This window comes from Chlamydotis macqueenii, chromosome 10 (assembly GCF_036417535.1).
Source record: "Chlamydotis macqueenii isolate bChlMac1 chromosome 10, bChlMac1.mat, whole genome shotgun sequence".
Classification (NCBI taxonomy): domain Eukaryota; kingdom Metazoa; phylum Chordata; class Aves; order Otidiformes; family Otididae; genus Chlamydotis; species Chlamydotis macqueenii.
Window position 1 is genome coordinate 20897728 of NC_141565.1, and position 22195 is coordinate 20919922.

General features: G+C 42.0%; 1 protein-coding gene across 3 annotated transcripts in view; it reads left to right on the forward strand.

Annotated features, from left to right (window-relative positions):
• The window catches only part of LOC104482062 (contactin-4), a 321299-nt gene that overhangs the window by 170790 nt on the left and 128314 nt on the right, over positions 1-22195 (forward strand). For all 3 annotated transcript variants that reach the window (XM_086755278.1, XM_086755277.1, XM_086755279.1), the window contains one exon: positions 2570-2708. In XM_086755278.1, coding sequence (XP_086611404.1) covers positions 2654-2708 — 55 coding nt within the window. In that variant the 5' untranslated portion in view covers positions 2570-2653. The remainder of the gene's footprint in view (positions 1-2569; positions 2709-22195) is intronic.

Below are 22195 nucleotides of genomic sequence, written 5' to 3' on the forward strand. Positions count from 1 at the left end.
GATGCCTGCCAGTTCTCTGGATTATGTTTTGGATAACCAAGTAATAGGGAAGACTTTCAGCTTTTTCACTGGGCTTAATAATTAACTGTGCTGAATACTAAAAAAAAAAAATTTAAAAAAAGTATATTTTTAGCGTAGCTTTTATTTTTGGCTGAAAGCAAGACCCAGTGATTGTGTCAAAACATCTTGGGAGAAAAGGAAGAGCCTGCTATTTTTAATGCCCTTATAAGTGAAAAACTAATTTACATTAGTAATTTTGAAATGTTTTCTATTAGTGCTTAAAATGCTTAGACAAGCATGATTTCCAAAGCAGAGAAAAAATCAGTTTGCAAAAACCACGACGTAGCTAGAATTTTTCCCAAAGGGGGTGGTGACACAGGAAAAGCTCTGGTAAGAGAAGAAGCTGCAGTGGGAAGGAGTAATAAATTAAAGATTGTCCAAGAATTTTCTTGCATCTATGGAAAACCAGGGAATAAAATACCAAAAGAACAATCCTCATTTGAGGGGGAGTGTCAGGGATGTTATGCAGACAGCCTTGGGAACTGCAAATGGGACAGCTGTCTTCGTGGTCTCCCATGAAGTATTGTCCCTCGTCTCCATCAGGTCTCCAGAAGCACCGTCCCCAAAGCAAACGGAATAAATGGAGGCATTTTGCTGGACTTTGGTCAGGTCCAGGTTTTTATATTCCTAGGGGTTTTTTTTTTTAACCAAAAGGCAGATATAATACTTTTCTTGCCACCGGCACTGTGAGAAGCTTGAGTGCTGCTGTTATTAATCCACATAGCAGGAGTGATTCTGTTCAGCCCGTCCCTGCGCGGGCAGATTGCAGACGGGTCTGCAGGTGCTGTCAATGGGTTCCTGGCACTAGGTTAAGTTGGTAAGTGCTGCGCCTCTTGTGTTTTTAATGAGGTATCGAAGGCTGCAAGTGATTGTTCTGTTGCAGTCCCATGTAGCTTATTGCAGAGAGCAAGGAGAGCAATCGTAACATGTTGTGGTGTAATGAAGGGGAGAGCCCCACGAGTGGCACGATGGGCTTATTGATGGGAGTAATACGTGGGAAAAGGAGGACACAGAAGAATTTCAGCAGCGGCTGGTGAATACAAGATTTATCTCAAATCTCACCCAAGCTAGTGTCAAACCAAGAGTGACTTGCCTTTGGTAGAAACGGGTGCAGCTACAACCAGCAGAATTTGGTGCTCAGAGGAGCAACAGCGTTTGTCCATGTTTGAAAACTATATAGGGTAAAAATTATGTTTCTTGAGTTTGCTATAAACACAGAGACTAACTGCTTATTGATGTCAATCAATGTAAAGGTCTATGATGACTTTTTCCTCAAAAACTAATAAGTAATTCTCTAATCATTCACTTAAGATGTTATTAGTTTTCATTGATTAGTCCTTCCTGCTGGCCCCCAGCCAGCCTAATCAGTCCATGTGAGAATAGAGGAATATATTCAATTAATCTCTGCCCCTTCCAAGTTGCATCTTCAGATCAGAAGATGAAGATTCTTAGTCTTTTCAGTGCATTGAACCTGACTTTATTAGAAGAATCTTACCAATTTTAACTCACAAAAGCAATCTGAGACCTCTCATGATACCCCTTCACATGCTATTAGTCACGCAGTTTGTCTTGTGAGCATGAAGGTCCCTGAACTTCCAGCCTTCAGTGCTATGCATAAATTATAAGAATGTGTGTCTGACTTGATTTAGTTATTTTTAATATTTAAATGTCTGCTCTGGAAAAGGTTCCTTTCATAAAAGGAGGCATTTTTTGTCCCCTCTGGGTTGCTCTGGGGGGGTACTTTGCACTGATAAGCTGAGGAAGTCTTGAAATCGCCTGCTTACAAATGTAAACTATTTACAAGTTGTGATAGAGTGCAAGGAAGAAAAAAATCAAGTTTCACCTGGAGATGATATAAGGACTTTTTTGGAAGAATTTTTGGGCAATCACAATGGGGGTGAAATGGGAAAATTGTCCCCTTTTCCGAGCAGTGTGGGAACATTTCCTAGAAAGTGTCACCTAACAGAGACAGTGTCCTTCACGTACTGTGTGATGTTTGTAGGGAAAAGTGAGAGCAGTTCCTGTAACTGTCCTGTTAACTGTGATCTGCGGAGTTAACTAACTACACTTCAGATTACTCCAGAGAGGCAGTGAGTGAGTCTGCTGGTGACAGAATTGAGAGGCAGAAGGAATCTCACAGCAGCCAAGTGGAAGATGCAGATTGGGATTACAGTTTGTAATTCTCATCTGGTACCCAGTGTACATAGACCTCTACTTCTGCAAATTTGATTTACACTGGAAGTTTCTGTTTACTTCTGCTGACAATCTTCTTTTTTTTGTTCTTCAGATCTACAGCTTTGACCTGAAGATGGTGGTGATGATTGTTAGTAGAACTTGCAGAGTAAACCCAATTTACAAATCATTCATCAGAATGATTTTAAATGAAATGTTTAAAAAGTTTCTTTGTTGGCTTTCAGATGCAACTTTCCTGGAAAGAAAAACAAACTGCCAAAAGGGGAAGGAGCAGCAATCTAAAGTCTCCTTGTAATCTGTCTTTTCTCTTTTACAGATTAAAGATTGCCTAAAATTTCCAAGGAGCCCTGTTCTCTTCTGTAGTTACCGGACTCATCTCCTCTAACCCAGGAAGCTGAAGATGAGGTTGCTATGGGAACTGCTTGTGCTGCAATCATTCATGGTGTGCCTCGCAGGTAAAGTGTCACTTGAAAACTTTTGATTTAAGAATGCTCCTGTATTTCACACTAATGCAAAAGTGCACCGCATTTTATCCGCCAGTGATGAAATGGCAAAATAGGTCCCTGCTCCATGCCCGGCGTTACGAAAGGGTGCTGAACAGATCGAGCTGATGCTCTTAACAAGCTCCTTTTCCTGTTGATCTCTGCAGCAAAAGCGAAATGTTTCAAAGGTCTGCTCTACACATTTCCAGTTCAAAGTTGCTGTTGATGAAAGTTGTTTTCCCGTGTTTTGTGCTATGTGTTTCAATGCTCAATTAAACCTACATGGAGTTTAGCTTTAAATCCCATTAAAACGGTGTTATGTTACAGCTAAGACCTTGCTCCATTTAACAAATAATTAGAATAACATATTTCAGCGATATAACTGCCCTTGTTTAACTTTTTCTTCCCTGAGAGTTGCAATGTTTTGAGCATTCCTGGCAAAAAAATTTCCGAGGAATGTGCCTTTTTCCCGGAGCTGAAACAATTCTTGGAAGATGTTGCAGATTTGCAGAGGGTCAGCAAAGCTTGCACCAAAGCCTTGCTGACCTTCTCAAGGCCACGTTGGACGGGGCTCTGAGCAATCTGATCTGATTGGAGATGTCGCTGCTCCTTGCAGGGGGGTTGGACTGGGTGGGCTTTAACAGTCCCTTCCCACCCAAACCATTCTGCGATTCTGATGTGCAAGGAGATGCTTGTAGGCTGCTGCTCGGTGAGCTGGGGGAACCTGGCTTATGTTGTTCCACCCCTGGCTCTGGGCTGTCAAAGTCTATTTTGAGTCTGTCTTTCCCATTCAGAGATTATTGCTTATTTCCTCCTTGAATTGGTATCATTATTCTTTAAGATGTATTTTGTTCTGAGAGGGGGTGTTAATATTTTAATTAATGTTTATGTCACCTTGGTGTTCATCTGGATTGCTCTAATTTATCTGCTGCTTGGCACTCAAATATTCTACTGCTTTTAGTACCTTGTGCTTTCTTCCCTTTTATACGTGCACATTGTCAGGGTACTTTTTCAGAATTTTAGGTAATAGCAAACTACTTATAATAGTGTTTACTTTCTTTTACTTAGCTCTACTGAACACAAAGCCACTTTTATGCCGGTACTTACAGGTACCTATTTTGGAAATTGGGTTTCAAGTCTTTCTAAATGTGCTATGACAGATTCTGAGCTGGCAGAAAATTGGAGGCAGAGAGATTCTGCAATGCAGTGCCACACGTGTTTCAGAAATTGCAACCCTAGAGAAGTCAGGCTGCGGGAATACATGAAGTATGAGCCTTTATTTTAAGCAAATAAACAAAATAGTGGAAAAACGAAAGCATGCAAAATATTTACTGTAATTTACTTAAAATATTTACTGCAAAATGTCTAGGGTCAGCAAAATAAAGTTTCAGGAGGATGTGTTTGGGGGATTGTCCTTATCTTGAACATCTGTTTTGTAGAAAAATGCATCTCATGAGTACTGACTTTCCCCACACTATTCTGCAACAGCATTTTTTTCTCATCTTTGCAGTGCACTGAAAATCTTCAGGGCACGACATCGGTTTCTCTGTCCTGCTGAGGGAGATTTAATAGAGTTATGGGGTGAGGAGTGCCAAAAGTTTTGAGTTTTTTGTTAGGTGATGAGTGAGGTTTCATTTTGCTGAAGGACGTGGTTTGAGCTGGCTTCTTTTGACACTGCTGTTCACTAATGCTCTCAGGATGCTTCCTGGACTGTGCGAGTGTTCTCCATAGCGCTGTGGTGTTATGGACTATGTGAAAACATTCAGATCTGGCTGTTAAATATTCCAAAATTAAGGAGAAATCTGTACTGGACAACTTCGCATCATCTTGTTCTGCATGGATGCACTCTGCAAGATGGGAGGAGGTGACCGTAAAGTACTTGGTTTTAGGAGTTGCTATTTAGCAGCTCCACAGTCTCATGCAAAAGGCACAAAGCTGTAAAACAAAAGGTTGTAGACAAACCTTCAGCCCTCTTAATTTTGGTATTTTTATTTTTTATGTTCTTTTTTTTTTTTTTCTTTTTTTTGACCTAGTTTTAGGATGCTTCTTTGCCTCTGTTGATAATTATGGTTCTTGGAGAACCTCATGTGTGGATCCCAAGGAAAAAGCTGAAAGGAGACTGGTAACTTCCCAAGCTGTGTCCTGCTCAGAAGCAGGGAGGCATGGGGGAGCCTGAGGCTGCCCACTTCTCCTGGACACCACTCCTCCCGCTGCCCTCCACAGTGGCTCTACTTTGAAGCTACCCAGGAGGGATGGAAGCTTTCCTTCTGTCTACAATAGATACTCGTTACTCTTCTCTTGAATTCTTCTCTAAGTTTAAAAAAGAAAAAAAAAACACAAACAAACAAAAAAAAACCTAAAACAATTAGGAAGTAGTATTTTATTTTCATGTTGATTAAACTATTGACTCATCCTTGAGAAAAAAAAAAAGATTATTTGTTGAATTATAAAAAAAAAAAGGTAAAAATAAGATGCAGAAAAGTTACCTAACAACCCTCCATAGGGCCTTGTGGACCCTCAGATAACTGGGAAACTGTTAAGTATTGAATTACCTGTGACAATAAGCTTAAACCTGAAAATGGAATACTTTTCTTCTACCCAGTGTCAGACACACAGCCCAGGATATCACTCTCATCCTTGTCTCTGCCGCAGAGAGCAGCACAGCTAGTAGAGGATGACCTTTTTGTGGGTTGCCCTGTCAAAACTCCCGGTGGAGGCGAGCAGCCCCACTGTCCCCGTGCGGCAGTGGCCCCAGTGCCACTTTGGGCATAGCCGGTGGGCTCCCACTGCTGCCAGTCCCAGCAGCTACTTGGGCTTTTTTTTTCTTTTTTTTTTTTTTTTTTCCTCTTCCTAAATGAACATCTGTTCATTAGAAATTGCATGCAAACTTCCAAATTCGTGCCATTCAAGCCATTAAACAGCTGTCAAACCCAAAGCACTTAGAGCATCCAAACGTGTCATTAAAGGTACCAGTTATCGGCCGCTCCCAACGTGCCGGGAGAAGGAAGACGTGCCAGAGCTGTTCACAGTTCACGTGGGATATTGCTATTGATTTTATGTACTGGGTGTTCAGATATTACAGTTCTTCACAGCAGGATAAAACACTCAGAAAGCTAAATCAATCCCGGGACGTACTTACGCCAGCTAGGTAGGGGTGCAAATCTACTACTAATTTTGGGAGGTATGCAGCCTCCCTCGGAAAGGCAGCAGTGCTGCTAAAGGTCTTTCTGAGCTTGTCTCCCCCTTTCAATCCATCACCCAGCCTGGGACTGTATTTTCCAGATTGCTTTTCTCTCTCGTTGTTCTGAGGTCATACTGATAAAAACTAACGATGCTTTCTTTGGACCCGATAGTTGATGTATATCAGTTCAGGGTTTCTGATTATGTTTTCAGGAGTCTTTTCTTCAGGTGTCAGCTCTGGAAGCAGTAACTGCAAATTATCCCTTTGGTGCCAAATAACTCTGATTTGTTAGGGCTGTCAGACTCCTTAAATAGCAGTAGTGGCGGTGATCATTTTAAGTCTGGGAGAGTAAGATGAGAGGCTGAAGAGGTGTGAAAAATAACACACAGGTCTTCAAGTCATGACTTTGTTAACGTCAAACACGTAGCTGTTGTGTACCCTCAATGCGTTTGTGTACAGCTTGGGAACAGCGACGGGGAGAGAAAAGGCCAAACAGGCTTCTGTTACTGGGGATGGGGCGTAGGCCGTAGGCCTGTAATGCAGTGGACAAGTATGAAAGGAAAATTTCTGTATTTTTGTGACTCTTATGAAATTCTTTGCCTCATTAACTTCCTGTAGCAGTGAGCTTCCGTGCTGAAGTCATATTTGCATGTTAATAAGCTGCAGTTGCATAGACGCATTAGCTGTGTGAGTGTGCAATGCATATTTTATAATGGAATTTAACCGTGAAGATCCACTTGTATTTTGGCAGAAAACAAAAAAGGAACCTAGTAGCTTTTGAGAAGTGTTTATGCTCCGCTGTGCATGTGGCCAGAGTCTGGCTTGTTCTCCTGTCCCCGGTCTCCGTCTCAGCTTTTTCTTGGTTTCAGAAACCTTTGGTTTCTGGCCTTCCATTTGTTCTTGCCGTTTAAAAAGAAAGATCTTTGCTCACAACAAACGCATCACACCAGCAAGTCTGGCCCTCCTTTTTTCTTAGCAAGCACTGCGTAAACACAATAACTTCAATAAAGGAATTTATCTTGTAGCTCTATAATAACGCTTCTGTTTCCACAAGTTTGTCAACACATTAAATGGGCTGGACGAAGGTTACTGGCAATTTTTTATTGGAACATGGAAGGTGATCCTGAAACTTAGAGATAGCAGCGTTGCCATCCCAGAGTGGTTTGCATAGGTCACCTGGCAATTTCTGTACATATTTATGCTCTGTGAGGTGAAAAGCTAGAGTTTCACAATTGTCCAGAATTAGATACTAGCTGCTTTGCCTCGCACGTCTGAAAGGTTAGGATGAATTAATATGAAGAAGACCACATGTACATTTATAGATCGTTTCAGCCATGAGAGCAGGAGTTAGATAGGTATTTATTAATGGGCTGTTTGACTGTCTGTACAGAGAAGCCTGTTACTGGTTTTCTGATATACCAGCAACACTCGCACTTAATTCTGCAAATCTAGGGACAATATTGCTTCAATATCAAATTCTATCACATTTTTTATTAAGGTGGAACAAAAGCATTTTTTCAGATTTTATCTGCTGAAAACTGCAGTTTGCTAATCTAGAAATATGCACACAAGAGGAAAAAAAAAACAGAAAAAAAAACCCTAGAAATATTTCTATAGAGCTTATTTTCAATGTGGGTTATTTTTTTGGTATTTTTTTCCCAAAACATTTTTTAGTAGGAAAATAGTCTATGAATTCCTGTCCAGGCATTCTTTCTCCTCTGTCACACGCTGATACAGCATAACCAATACCTCAGCAGTGGTTCAGACCAGAATGTTTAAAGCATGGCTGTGTAATTCCTGGAGAAAAAAAAAAAAAATATATATATATTCAAGTGTTTTCCATTGTTAGATAAAAATCACCATAATTTATATCAATACATTCCAATGAAATCAGGCATCCAGCTCTGTGAAAAATTAAACCTCAAAATTTGTACAAAGATGAATATTCACAGGCCTATTTGAATTCATGCTTCTATTCAAGCAGATGTAGGTTACGTACAAAAGAAATTCTGCTAATTTCATGTCTGAATATAAATAATTAAACCAAGAAGTACTGTTGTACATATTAAATGATGGTCTCCTATAAGCGATGCAGCAATTCAATTTGTTCAGCATTTTTTCTGGTGCTGTGTAGTTCCCACGACTGGCGCTTTGATGTTAGCGGGTAGCTGGAAAATGATTAATCTGTTGCAGTTCCATAATTAATTAATTTATATTTTGGTCAGTTTTGCAGCACTTTGCATTTCTGTACCCGACTGCCTAATTAATGTTTGCATAGCACTTGGAACAGATAAAGCGCTGAATGATGCTGATTAATATAATCACTTCTCAAACACGACCCGGCCCTCGGCTGCGTGGCACTTGGTAAGCTGTCGCTGGAGAAGGCTTTGCTGATGAGATCTGGCTTCTCCTTAATGGTTTGGGGTTTTTCCTGAATTATTCAAGTGGGTTTTTTTGTTCACTTTAAGCTCCTGTATTTTCAGATACCTTAGAGCTGTGACCAGGGCCCCCCCTGCATCTCACCCCAAGTGCGCCATTTTGGGGCAGGCAGCTATTAGCCGTTGGTGGGCTGGTCACGTACTCGCCTCTCATTTAAAGGAGTCCTTGGGTCAGGACAGTGGAAGCAGCAGGACAGGGAACACATACAAGACCATGCCACCCATAAAATCGCGCAGCAACAGGGACAGGGCAGAGTGGCTGCCGGTCTGGTGCCACGGGCCTGGGGTGAGGGAAAACGCTGCCATTGGTGGCTCCACCAAGGGCTGAGTGAGTTTTGTAAGCTTCCTCTGAGCTCAAATCATGGTGAATGTCTTAAAATGACCGGTTCGCAGAGGGTTTTGGGTGTTTGTTAAAACGACCTGATCTGCAGAGGGCCTCGAGGACAAGTTTTGCAAAATGACCCACTCTGCACAGGGTCTAGGTTAAAATAAAGTTTGATTGTAACAGCTTTCTCATGTCATGGTTCTACTGAGGTTCCCTAAAGAATCTGCCATATTGGTGGGTGATAAGGTCACGGGAGAGCTGTGACGTAACACCAACAACACGGTGTGCTGGCTGGGAGTATAGATTTTCCACTGAAAATAGAGTACTTAGCATCATACAACCTTACCACCTGAGCAAATACGCTGCTGGAGATTATTGCACTGATTTTGCTTCAGACTTTTAAAAAGTCTTTTTAAGTTTTAATCTTTTAAAGTTTTTTAAAACTGTCTAAAAATGCGCTTTAAATTGTCAATAAAGGGTGGTGTGTAATAGTTACTTCAGTGAAGGGCTTTGGGCAGGCATCTTCTGGAATAAAAGGCTGCTCTTAGTCACAGCTGGGGCAGGCTGCTGCCGGCAGGAGAGGACAGTAAATGGTGGGATGGAGATGGGTCGCTTGGACGAAGATACAGGTCACTTCTGCAGGGGGACAGCCCTTATTGTGGGAAATTCTGTTAATTTTTTTTTTAATGGTCATGGAATTATGTTTTATCTATTTCCTGTCAGAGGCTGGACTCCAGGGTGACATTAAAATCCCTGAAACTGGTAACCACTGGTTCAACTCCAGCATCAGCTCCACCTGTGTCCCCAGCACCACTGCCACCTGTTGAATATGGTTAAACTGATCTGTGATAAATGTGCTTTCGCCATGCCAAGGGACAATTTAGTTACAGCTGATAGTTGTTGTGGTGTAATGGGACATGCTGCTGTAAAAGTAACAGCTTTTGAGGTAAGAACAGCTGTAAGTGGTGAAGCAAAGCCAGTGAGCATTCCAGTTTGCTGTGGATAATGGTTGGCAGTGTGGGATCCCGAGACATGCCGTGGAAGTGATGCAGGAGCTGGCAGAGGTCCATTCCCTTCATCGACACCAGGGAAGGTCCTTTCCTTCTACTTTTAGTTGCTCATTAGAGCTAAGGTGTCTTGAACTCCAGCCAGAAAGCATTCCTCTAATGCTAGGGAACAGTTCTACAAACTTCGTACAATTAAAATTCTCATTTCAATTTGGGACAAAACGTCAAAGAAGCAGGGTCGTCACCACTGCCAAGTGCACCTGCCCACGTCTTCTCTTCCAAGCCTGTCAAATTTTGCTGCTGCACTGAAAACCCTGCTAGGAACTTCATGCGGTGCTTTCTTCTCCTTCGGCAATGCCAGTCTGCTGTGTTTCCTGGGCAAGCCTAGACTGTCTCTAAGGATGGACAGAAGCTTCCTTAATATGTCAAAATGTGGAAACAGAACTAAAGGTGCTTTTGAGGTGCTGTCAGTGGTGATGGGTGACATTAATAGTAATAACTAATATTAATATGATGGTGCGTATTATAGTACAGAGGTTTGAAGCCAGAGGACGTGTAATTCTAGCAGGAAGCAACCAAAGCTGGAGGTAAAAAGAGAAGGGCTTAAACTAGGGAAATAAAGAGTGAGAGGGGAAGAAGCTTCAGAGGGGATGAATTCTTCAAGCGAAGAGGGCACTGGGATAAGAAAAATTATATATCTGAGGTGGGCAAAAATGAGTTCAAACAGAAACCAGAAGACTTCAGCTGCCAAAACGGGATTCTACAGTATCACTCAGCTGTAAAGGGGAGCTAAGAAAATGTATGTGGTTATGTGTAATTTATGCTTATTTAGGGATTACATGGCAAGTTTCCCTGTGATTGCAGAGGATTTGACAGCCTCACAAGAGGTCTGTACACATTTCACATTCCTGATCTGGCAGCAATGAAGCCCTTGCCAAATGTGACCTGACGCTGATTTAGGCCATAATTTCCCAAATTATAAAGTTAGAGGCCATATCAATGCAACTTTCTCATTTCTCTTTTACATACAGATGATTTAGGTATGTTATGTTTTTCTCTGTTTAAATCGTGAGTCCATCTGGGCAAGTTTAATTAGATCTTTCTCAAAGTTATTGAGGTAAGATTATGCACTTTAAATAAAAAAGAGACTATACAGACATTTTTATAAGCAGATGTTCAAACTATCTGGCTATGTATTGTTCCCCTGTGCATTTTATGTGATGTCTCTTTTCAATTTAGCTTCTTTGCATTTGAATTAGTATGTAGGTATTGAAATTAAATTTCATTTAGGGAGTTACAAAAATACCTACTTTTCCAAACATCTATCAAATTGGGGAGAATATGGACCCAAAATACTTCTTAATTGCCCATAAAAATGAAGTTTTATGGCAAAAATTGAGGTGATTGGTGTATTCCTGTATAGGTAAAGTACTGCATGATTCTTAGAAAATCTAAATATTACTGGAAAGGGACCTCGTTTGGTAACGCTTGCGTGGTCGTTGAGGGAGAGCGAGAAGGTGAGAGATGCGGTGCAATGCAAAACCTGCCGGCATGGGCGCTGAGGTTTGTTGCTGGCTCTGTCTCTGGGGTTGGATTTAGGCAACGGCATCTTTGTGTGGTCTGAGAACTGCAGTACTGGGCTACAGTGTTTATTTAGAAATAATGATACATGTATTCATTGCATGCAAAACTTTGTTCTCCCACTTTCTGGGATTTTTGTTTGGAAGCTTGTGTTTGCTGCTGTTTATCTTGAATGGCTGGGGAAAGTCTGGCGTAACTAGTCAGAAACCTCTCTGTGTAAACATTTCATCCCCTGACACTGCCCTGTGTGGGTACAACATTTCTTTCCTGTTTCTCCATGCTTTCGTGGATGTTTTCATCATTTAGAAGAGTAACCGGAGCCACTGGGAGAACCATTAGTTTTCCACTCAGACCTGTGGGGTTAAATCCCTTGGTTTTGCCTTCTGCCCTTCCCTCATGCCGCGGAGCGTTAACTTGACTGAAAATGATGTTGGCAACGATCGTTATTATTTGGATAAAGGTCTTTCGGCTAAGCAGCAATCAAGGGTGATCATCCAAGCAGAATAAAAGGGGAACGGGTCAATTCAACTTTGATAATTATAACGCTATAAATGTGGGTGATAACAGAATTACCCTTCACTGACAGCTAAACGTGTAAATAGGCTGGCAGAGCCTCACTGGCTGATGTCATCCATAGCAGAAAGTGAGGCTTTTCACAACATCCATGTGATTTTGTAGGGTCTCCCACAGAAAAACACATTGCCTTCTGCAGCTGGTTGTCGCAAGTGTTCTAGGTCTTATGGAATTTGGGACATTAATAGAACAAGTGCTGATAGATTCTTGCAAGTTTGTGCTCAAAGTCAGTCTATGGCAAGGAAGTGGGCTGCTCGCAATAAATACTGCCGTTAACGAATAGAGCACAGAATGCTGTAGTGCAGCTCATTCATCTGAACGTTGTTTAAAGCTGGTTTATGGAAGCGTTTGTCAAATGCTGTGACAGTCCGTGCCCTGAAATTAAGGATATAGTCATGACAGGCTGTACTGACTCATTATTGCAAGTTTTAGAAAAGCTTTCCTGTGTATTATGATGAAAAAGCAAAATCTGAACATGATCACTTCAGTGCTTCAATTTGTTTTTTCTTCTGTATTTGAAATTTTTTATCTTGCAGTAAAATATACATATTTAATTTCATAAATCAAACTAAGACACTATTTTTAAATAGCCTATATCATATTAATTAGGCTGTGAAGCAAGGCAGACATTACAACCATTTATAATCGCGTACTGCAGAAGTTGCTAATCAATGAGACAGGCAACTAATTAACCAGCCAGCAGTCAGCATTTTCAGCTGAAGTTGGTGACTTTCAACTTAATTAAACTTTCCAGGTATCAGTGAAAGTATGAAAAATATATCTGTCTTAATATATTGATGTGTCTTCATTCCAAGTTTAAATGTATGAAAATTTGCATCTGTTTAACGGGAAATTGTCATTTATAAAAAGCATCCTCTGTCCGTGTCGCAGAGCTGGAAAAAGCAGTACATCTGAGAAAGCTTTGTTTCAACTCTGATGCGTGTTGGGTACGGCATGAATTTCGGTGGCTTCCTCTTTGCCTCTGAAATACCTGCCATACCATCTTTTAATTTGTACCTTCTAAGCATTTCATGGCTGCAAAATAGCTCTCTGACAAAGTTCAGAATATGATGGTTGGTTTCACTTTTGAAAAGCAGATAATATAATGGGTGTTCAGAGAGACTTGGAAGAATAAATTATTCCTGCCCCTGCAAGCTTGCTGTCTGTGTAAACGGACAACATGAAAAGCTCGCTGAGAGCCGGATCAAGCTTTATTCCTGTAGCATTCACTCACCTTCCATTTTTCATACAGTCCACGTGGAACGGCATTTTCTCTGGGTTCACACTGTGTGGGTTTTGCTAGAAAACATCTGAAGAGGGACTTTAAAGAAGGGAGGTTGATGGCTGGGCTTTCTGGGATCTGAAAGCAGGGAGTAATGCAGAAGACACAGCAAGATAAAAAGGGGCTGGAGGAGGCGGCTGGACGCATGGGTGGAATGAAGATGAGAAGTATGCACTTCTTCAGCTATGGAAAAATTGCTTCCAAATGTCAAGTAACCTACATCAGATTATTTTTTAAAATGTCCCTTAAATGGGGAGTTATATATGAAACAAATGACGACTTTGTTTTATTTCTGAGCTTTACTGCTAAAGTCCAGGTTGCGGTGATTTGGCAATAAATGGAAGTATCGCGTTCTTTCATCTCGCACATTTGTTGTGATTGTACAATCCTGTTGAACATGACAGATCTAATGCCCGTAGTGTGTCAGTGGTCTCCAGACTTCTTTTTGGTTGATGCACAAGTACACCATGACCATAGCCAGAGAAAGTAAATACAGGTAACTTTCAAATTGCAGACATCGCTGAAAGGGATGATACTTACTGATAATGAAAGTTTTTAAAAGTAGGAAAAAAGACTTAAAAAGCTCTGTTCTCACAGTTTTCTTCCTGAGGGAAGAAATAACCTATGAAAGAGGTAGAGATGTGAGACCAGAGCGCAGGCTGAGGAGTGGTGTATCTGCCCATATGGAAATGATGGCTAACATCTCTGAAAGAATGATTGAAAGAGACTCCCCAAAATCTCTTATGGACATAAAAAAGGGAGAGTTGAGGGTGGGCAGGGTTCATAGGGTCTTGAAGGACAGCCCGAGGGGTCCTGTTGTAACCAGGGCGCCTGGATGTGGGAAGCGAGCTGGAAGGTGTTTTGCAGCTGTGTGTATGTTTGCATGTCTTGGCTCTATTCAGGTCCTCTGGATTAGGAATACTGAAGTACTTAAGCAGAGAAAACAAGTCTAAAAGGCAGTGCAGCATGTAATCAAACTGTTACTGAAATATGTATTCCTCAACCGTAATAAAAATACTCTCCGCAGCAATATAAAGATGCTGCCTCTTCTGAGTCAGAAAGCCCAACTGCAGCTCTCAAGTCAAGTGGTCAAGGACAGTTATTGGTAATGGCTATGTCTCTTGTTTTATAAATTGGAAAAACTGTGCAGGTTCTCATGTTTTCCATACGTGATAGTGGGTAGTGGTGTTGGGGGGGCAGGCACTGGGTCTAAGCCAACTAATGTTGGCTTTTTTTACTTTCGAGATCTAAATAGCCTGGTACACATTATAAAGCCTATGTCCCCTTCTTGTCGTAGTGAAAAGCAGAGGTTCTCTCTGTATTTTCTTAGTTGTTGTGATATCCTTGTGATAACACTCATCAAGCAACTAATTGGAAAATAATCTGCATAGAATTTTCCAAAATTTATTAATACTGTCTTTGCTCCATCAAGTTTACAGTCATATTTCTTGATCTCTACTGCAATTCTGCATGAACTCGTACGTTTTCTTTTTTCTGGGTTTTGTTGGTACGTTCATGTACTTCGGATGGAATATGGAAGTTATTCCCTAACGAAAGGCAAAGGAGCAATGTGCCATCAGTTAGCGGGAGGGGAGAGAACCTAGCACTTTCCCATGTGAATTATGTGAATACTGGATGCAAGCCAAGCATTCATTTTGTTAAAGTGGGTTTTGATAATTGAAACTAATTTAACATCGACCCCATTAAGTTGCATTTTATCGCTCGTTTAATATGCTTGTCTCACCAGCTCCCAGAACTAGGAAGCGACTTTGTAACGTGAGTTTATAATTTGTCAAAGCTCCAGCCATACAGGTAAATGTTGAGCTTGCACTGATGCATGCAACAGATGTTTTGCTGATGTTTGGTCAACGCAGTATCTTTATGCGGAGTTGTGTATCGCAAGCACTTGAGATCAGCGCTGATGTGAGTGGCATAAGATAAACAGCTTCAGTTGGTGCAGATTTGGGCTGGAGCACCTCTCCTGTGAGGGCAGGCTGAGAGAGCTGGGGCTGTTCAGCCTGGAGCAGAGGAGGCTCTGGGGAGACCTGAGAGTGGCCTCCCAGTGCCCAAAGGGGGCTGCAGGAAAGGTGGGGAGAGGCTGTTCAGCAGGGCCTGTTGTGATAGGACAAGGGGTCATGGTTTTAAATTAGAAGGAGGTAGATTCAGACTGGACATAAGGAATAAATTATTCATTAGGAGCGTGGTGAGGCACTGGCACAGGATGCCCCGAGAAGCTGTGGATGCCCCATCCCTGGCAGTGCTCCAGGCCAGGTTGGATGGGGCTGTGAGCAACCTGGTCTGGTGGAAGGGGTCCCTGCCCAGGGCAGGGGGGTTGGGACTTGGATGATCTTGAATGTCCCTTCCAACCCAAACCGTTCCATGATTCTGTGCTGTGGAAAGATGCTTCACCTGGAACACGGCCTCTTGGATGGCCTGGCAGAGCCCTCCCCATCGCTCCCTGCAGAGTCCTGCATCCCCTGTAGCGCTTGAGGAAGAAAATGTTTGTCAGACCTGACAAATAACCCCGGTCCTCCAACAGTGCAAGTCATTATATTGACTTCTGTCAGAGAATGCCAGTTTAAATCAGCTGAGGAGCTGGCTCATTGTGTTTTAATGACACAGGATTTCCACGTTCTGCTGTCCTTCTTCTGGTTTACTCTGTCTTGCTTTTCTGTCTGTATTTCACCACTAGCTAAATCATTTCTGCAGCTTATGAATCACTAAATAATCTTGTAATTATTTACCACCCCTTTTGGTGCTAATTGCAGTGCAGCACCAGATGATGGTTACTCAAACACAGTTGTATTTATCAAAACAGCAGTGAGCAAAAAAAAGGTCGAGGGGAATAAAAATACAGAAGTGTGCAAACAACTGTGATGGATGTTTGTTTACAAACATGTTTTGTTCTGCGAGAAGGAGTGGTGGATGAACGAGGAATTACTGGGACTTGTGAAATGGCAACGAGGGAGAAGCAGCAAGAGTGAGCCTGGGTTGCATCACGGGGCCTGGGGACAGGGAGCCAAGGGCACCGAGCCGAGCATCCGCGCTGCCGAAGCGTGCCAAGAGGAACGCTGCAAAGCCGGCCAAAGTTACTTAGGAGGAAAGAGGAGTTAGAAGGTACTGTACGTGTGTAGTACAAACTAGGTAAGACTGTGTAGAATTACTTAAAATCATATCCATGTCTGAAAAGCACTAGAAGAAGCATTCTGCACTCCATTTTAGCTGCTCCTTCATAACCCAGACCACGTTTAAAGCACGTGGCTGATGTCTCCTTTTTAAAATGTCCATGCATGCCAATGAATGCAAAGGACAAGATGTGTGTGAGGCAAAGCATGCAATTCTTTCCTCCTGAAACAGCAACCTTTGTCAGGTATTACATTAATTCAAACACTACAGGGTGCAGGAAATGGGGTACTTGGATGTTATACTGGTGAAGGCTTTGGAGCTCACTTGTGTGATCAAAGTGCTTTGTCAGCAAGAGTTGACAAATTGTCTGTTGGGTCAAAATTTTGTATTTCTTCTCACCCCAAAATGGTGAATTCCATCCTGGAGTAGAAATGACATTGAAAATCAATGAGATCCTGCTTTTAAAAAAAACCAAAATACCCTTTCTCCCTCTATGAATGTCATCGGGAATCAGCTCAAACTCAGAGAGAGAGAAAGCAGGCCAGTCTTGTCTTCAGCATGCTGTTGCATTTAGCGTTGCGACCGTCCCGAGCGGAGTCAGAAACCGGTGCAGCCCAGAGGCAGGAGCTGAGGAAACCATGGGCAGGGCTGCAGGAGCTTGGGACAGACTTCATGTGGGCATGCAGCTGTAAACATCTGTAGCGTGTGCCGGTGGAGCATGGCGTGTCTGTGGGATGAAGTCCTGATGTTACAGTGCTGCTTGGACAGTTTGAAAAGGTCAGGAGTTGCCTAACCAAGGTAAATAAAGGCAAGAATCTGACCTGGGGTTTGGGCAGGAGAAATCTTCACCTCCGCCTTGGCACTGGAAGGTATTACTGGAATAAAGACGTTCTAACGGCATCATTGCAGGAAGTAATCCAATTTCTGTGTTTCTCGTTATTGATTTTTAAGTGATATTGAACCAAACTTTTAAAATTTTATTTGAAGTCGCAAGTTCGGTTTGTTGCATCGCCCATTGAACTCGGTGTTTCGGTGCAGGTGTGGTTGTGCTGTTTGTTAAACGTGCTTGCTGTGTACAAAGTGTGCTTGTAGCGTTGTTTTTTCTCGACGACGCGGGCTGAATGTGCTTGTCAGTGTTTTGCAGGATTGATTTGTGAAAGGCTGTTAGCCTGCGAGGTCTTACACATCGGAGTCAGCAGCAGCGTTCACAGTTCTTGCAAGGTGTTGTGTTTAAAACGATGGCAGAGGCTTTTAACACTTTTTTTTAAATTTAACTTTTCTTAATGTGAGATCCAATTACTGGTAAAACTTAATCACCTCTTCTTATTTTTAAGTGTAGATGTTCTCTGGCATTTTACTGCTTTCTTCTAAAAGTATTTAAGAGAAGACATGGGGAAACATAGCAGTTACCATTACAGCAGTTAGCAAGGATTTTATGTAATTTGAGAGATGTCAAAGCAGAGCTTTAAAAATGCCTTTTTTTTTTTTATGTATGTCACCTAATAAAACATGCCAGTCCAAATCAGTGAAATTACAAGAGCTGAGATCTTTGTGTGCTCAATAATTACCAGGACAGAGATTCTGGCAAAAATAGCTTCCTGTAGGAAAGCAGAGTCCAAAAGGCTGAAGTTTTGCATTAATGTTCATTGTGGTTTTGCCTGATTTAATTCTGTTTACATTTTTCAGAAGCTTTTTTTTTGTGTGTGAGGAAAATGAGTTGGGGCATCTGGAAGCGCAGCAGAGGGGCTCTGGGTGTTGGGGTGTGGTGGCTGGGTGGCTGCTCTGTATTTCGGGCTCTGGTCCCTGTGACCCGCTGGTGCAGCAGCGGCACCGGGGTTGTTGGGCATTGTTTGCTGGGCGTGCATGTGGCCTTGTCACCGGTAGCAGGGGTTGTGCCGCTCCAAGTTCTCCACGTGTACTGGGGCTGCAGGGACAGCGTGAGGAACTTGAGGAGCGCGGGTGCCTGAGGACCTTGAGGTGCTTGGAGGCTCTGAGCGTAGGCATGAGATGCACGCACCTGAGAGCTGCCTCACTGAGCCCGTGGGGAAGTGGAAAAATTAAGAGAAAACAACAAAGCATTTTCTGCCATCATACTCGAGGATGCAGAGGAAGCCCCGCTGGCGTACTCTGCAGGAGTTGCGTCTCGTCCCTCGCAGTCCTTGTTTGCTGTGGACAGAATGTTGTCGTTTAATAAGTCTTTAAGTTGTTTCTGAAGACTTCAGAAGATCTCATGTAAATTCACTAGTTCCTGTGCAGCTGCCCACATAGCATTAAAAGGAATAAAATACGTATTAATGTCACTATAGAAATGTGTTAGCATCCAGCCTGTCCTGAAATGAAAAATGCGTTTGCTAAACCATACAAATGTCTCGCCAGTGTCTCTGTAACTATAAAATGCTCAACTTGAACTCTCTTTCATTATTAAGACAATCTAAAATATACAGTAAATGCTGCAAACAAACTCTGTACAGAGACTTTAAGTGAAGAGAAACCCCTCTCTGTTCACCAAATTTCTGCATTTATTGGCAACGCAAGGAAAGCGAAGCGCGTTGTGACAGAGCACCAGGAGAGCAAAGCATTCTTGTGGGTAGGAGCACGATTTTGTTTGCTGGGGTTGTATTGCCCTTGTAGGAAGCAGAGTTTTATTTCTGCTTGTTGTGCAACTGTTTTATGGTCATGAAAATGTTTGTGTACAAATGTTTGCTTGTTTGGACTTCTACCAGAGAGTCATCAATGCTTGATTCATTGCGCTTCCCAAAAAAGCAGAGAGGTGAAGAACCAAACCCAGTGAGAAAACAGTAACAAGGGTGGAGGACCAAATTGCCCAAGGGAACGTGCCAAAAAGTGTGAGGTGTCAGGCTGTGCTAATTTGTAAATCTCAGTGTTTCCATTAAAAATCAGCTCAGATTTCCCCAGCAGCAGAGAAATTGTAGAAAAAGACAAGGCTTTACAAATTTCTTTAAAAGTCAATTTTTTAAAAAGTTATTTTTTTAAGTACCCCTTGAAAATGCAGAGGGATGAAAGAAAAACTACAGGAATTTTGAGTCTTTTCTTTCAGTAATGTGAGCAATAAAAAAAATACATGTTGGTAAAACATTTTTTGTGTGTGTGTTGGACTGGAAAACAAGAAGAATACATACAAGGATAAGCATAACCACAACCTGCTTGATAATGTGACTCAGAATTAGGTGTTTATGGTTCAGCACATGCACTCAAAGCAGGAGTGGAGGGGTGGCTGTGTGGGGGCTGGTTAATTAGAACACTCTCTGATTTCCCTAAAGAAGCTGTGATATAGCAATAAAAACGTAATCCTCTGCGGCGCGCATCCTTCGCGGGAGGATCAGCCATATTGAAGATCACATTAGTTTTCACCCGAAGTAAGGCTGCGGCGGGTGCGTACGGTGATTATTCTGTTTCCAGCATGGAGCCACGTCACCTATGGAGATGGAGCAGACGATGCCTGTAAAGGGATTGCAGTGTGTCTGGATACAGCTGCTGCTGCTTTCAAAAACCTCCAGGTACAAAGTAACCCCCACGGATAACCGTGGACCAGCGCATTTTAGATGGCCAATTTGTGAATCAAGGAACCAGAGCTACATGACAAAATTCAATGTACAGTCAATGAAAACGGGTGATTGGGACCCTTTATCAGAGATGGCACACCGGGCAGTAATTACGGCATCAGCTATTCTGTGTCTTAATCAATTGCAGTGATCTCATTTATGATTTTTACTCTTACTGACAAGTACTTATTCAAAGAAGTAAATTGACTATCTGTGTAATTTGCTTCTCAGACACAAAAGGCTCAAAATTAACAGGCTTCTTTTCCCCTGGAGAAATCTCCCTCGCTGCAGTGTGGTGTTCTGCTAATTACTCCTTTGTCCCTTTTTGTTTTCTAAAGGTGACAGAGACACCTGAAAGGGATGGGTATGAGCGCGGTGAATGATCGCTGCTGGCAAGATCCGTGGTGGCTCTGGTGCCACCCCAGTCTGCAGAGTCAGTGTCACTGGTTTTCTGTGGTCAGGCACCAGTGTCAGTCTGCCCCAGCTCAGCAAAGTCAGGGTTTGTGACTGGAGTCCCCTCGTATTTTGAAGATCAACCTGTTGTGTTTGGATCTCTTGCTGGAGGGGAAAACAGAAGGCGAGGCAGTGTTTTGGTGTGTGTTTGAAAACCAATAACAGAATATCGTAAATCAGAGGACTAAGCAGGGTGCCCATTAGAAAGGTACTCTTCGGGAGATCTTCCAAATTATTTCTTTTATTAGTGCTGACAATGAGTACCTTTAAGATACAACCTTTCCACTTTGTTGTGCTACAGGTGGTTTTTAAAACAATTAATTTACAAAGAATGTTTTTTTTTCTTTTTCATGCTGTTAAAGCAAATTGGTATGTAATTAGATTTATATACTGAATAATCTTATTTGCATATCCAATTAATTCTTCCTGTTTTAATTTGTTAGGGTTGGATTCACATTAGTGGTAAAAACACTTACATTATCGAGGATTTGAATTTTCTTTTATTATAATTTGTTCAAGATGATGGCATTAAAACTTGGTCCTGAGCATCCTCTCCCTTTCAGAGGCTATTAAATAACACAGGAAAAAAAAAAAAGCAATCTCTCCAGTGCATCAATTTGATGTACAATAGTGTACCTATTTTTAACCTTTTCTCATGGCAAGCTGGCTGCTCCCCTCCGAGTGCCTTCCACCCTTGTCACAATGCGACCGATGGCAGAGGATCTGCTGCCCTCATAAAATTAAGGGTCTTGATTTCAGTTTAATTCCCAACCACTTTATTGCATGTTTGCCTAACTGTACATCTCAGCTTTTATTTGATTTCAACATTTTGAGCAGCTTGTTCTGCAAAATGTTAATTGTTACTAAAAACCCACTTTTATTCTCTTTGTATAAGAGTTGTGGGCTTTTATTACTACTATTGGATATTTAATGACAGGAAGACTTGATTACAAGGGGAACCTTTGAAGGTCCCTTCCAACCCTAACCATTCTATGATTCTATGATTACAAACAGTTGACACACAAAGCCTAAAAATCCATATGGTTTCTTTCTCTCTGCTTGACATCAGTAGACAATTGGGCTGCATATCCCATGTTCATTGAAATCGGAGAAAAAACACTCCGTGATGACAGTGGATGGATCGTACTGGGACGGAATAGTTAGTTCAAGAGGCTTTACCAGAAATTGTGTCAGTGAAAGGGAGATGAACAAAAAATCGGCGTACGTAGGTCCATGAAGCTGCTTCCAACTGAGCAGGGGGCATTGCGGAGTAAGGGATTAAGAATTAATTTTACAAAATAACGTATTTAAATGATTTAATAAATGAGGAAAATATTACCATAATTACGTTGCACTGATTTGAAATATATCCTAAGGAAAAATGCATTGGATCCTAATTAGCAGCTATTGGTTATCAGCTAAATCTGGTGCCGAGGGAAAAAAAAAAAAAAAAGATACCAGTGCTTAGCAATTGCCTGCATCTCCAAATGCTGCATTTGTTGTGCCATTTTGTACTATTTCCACCTAAAAAGTGCAGTAACAGCTGCAGATCCAGGGCAGTCTGCCTGCAGGACACAGGGAAACACCCCAGCTATGTTGCAGCTGGATGACGTGAAATACAAACAAGGTGACAACCGGTGGCAAAACAATTTCTGTGTGCTGGCTTTATGTCATGAGGAGCAACTACACCCTTCTGCTTCCTAATAAAAACAGTGTAACACGGCCAGTGCCCCAGTAGCTTTGGCATAGCGGTATGGTGTGAATAGGTATAGAGATAATATATTCCCTCGCTTGTTCTCTCTAATCTCTCCGCCTGCCTGCTTTGTAAACCGTGCTTGACCAAGCTACGAACAGCTTTTGGTTTCTAAGGGCAGGAAAAGACAGCACGCATCCCCGCGCGCTGGAGAACGGAGTGAAAATGACCTCTAGCT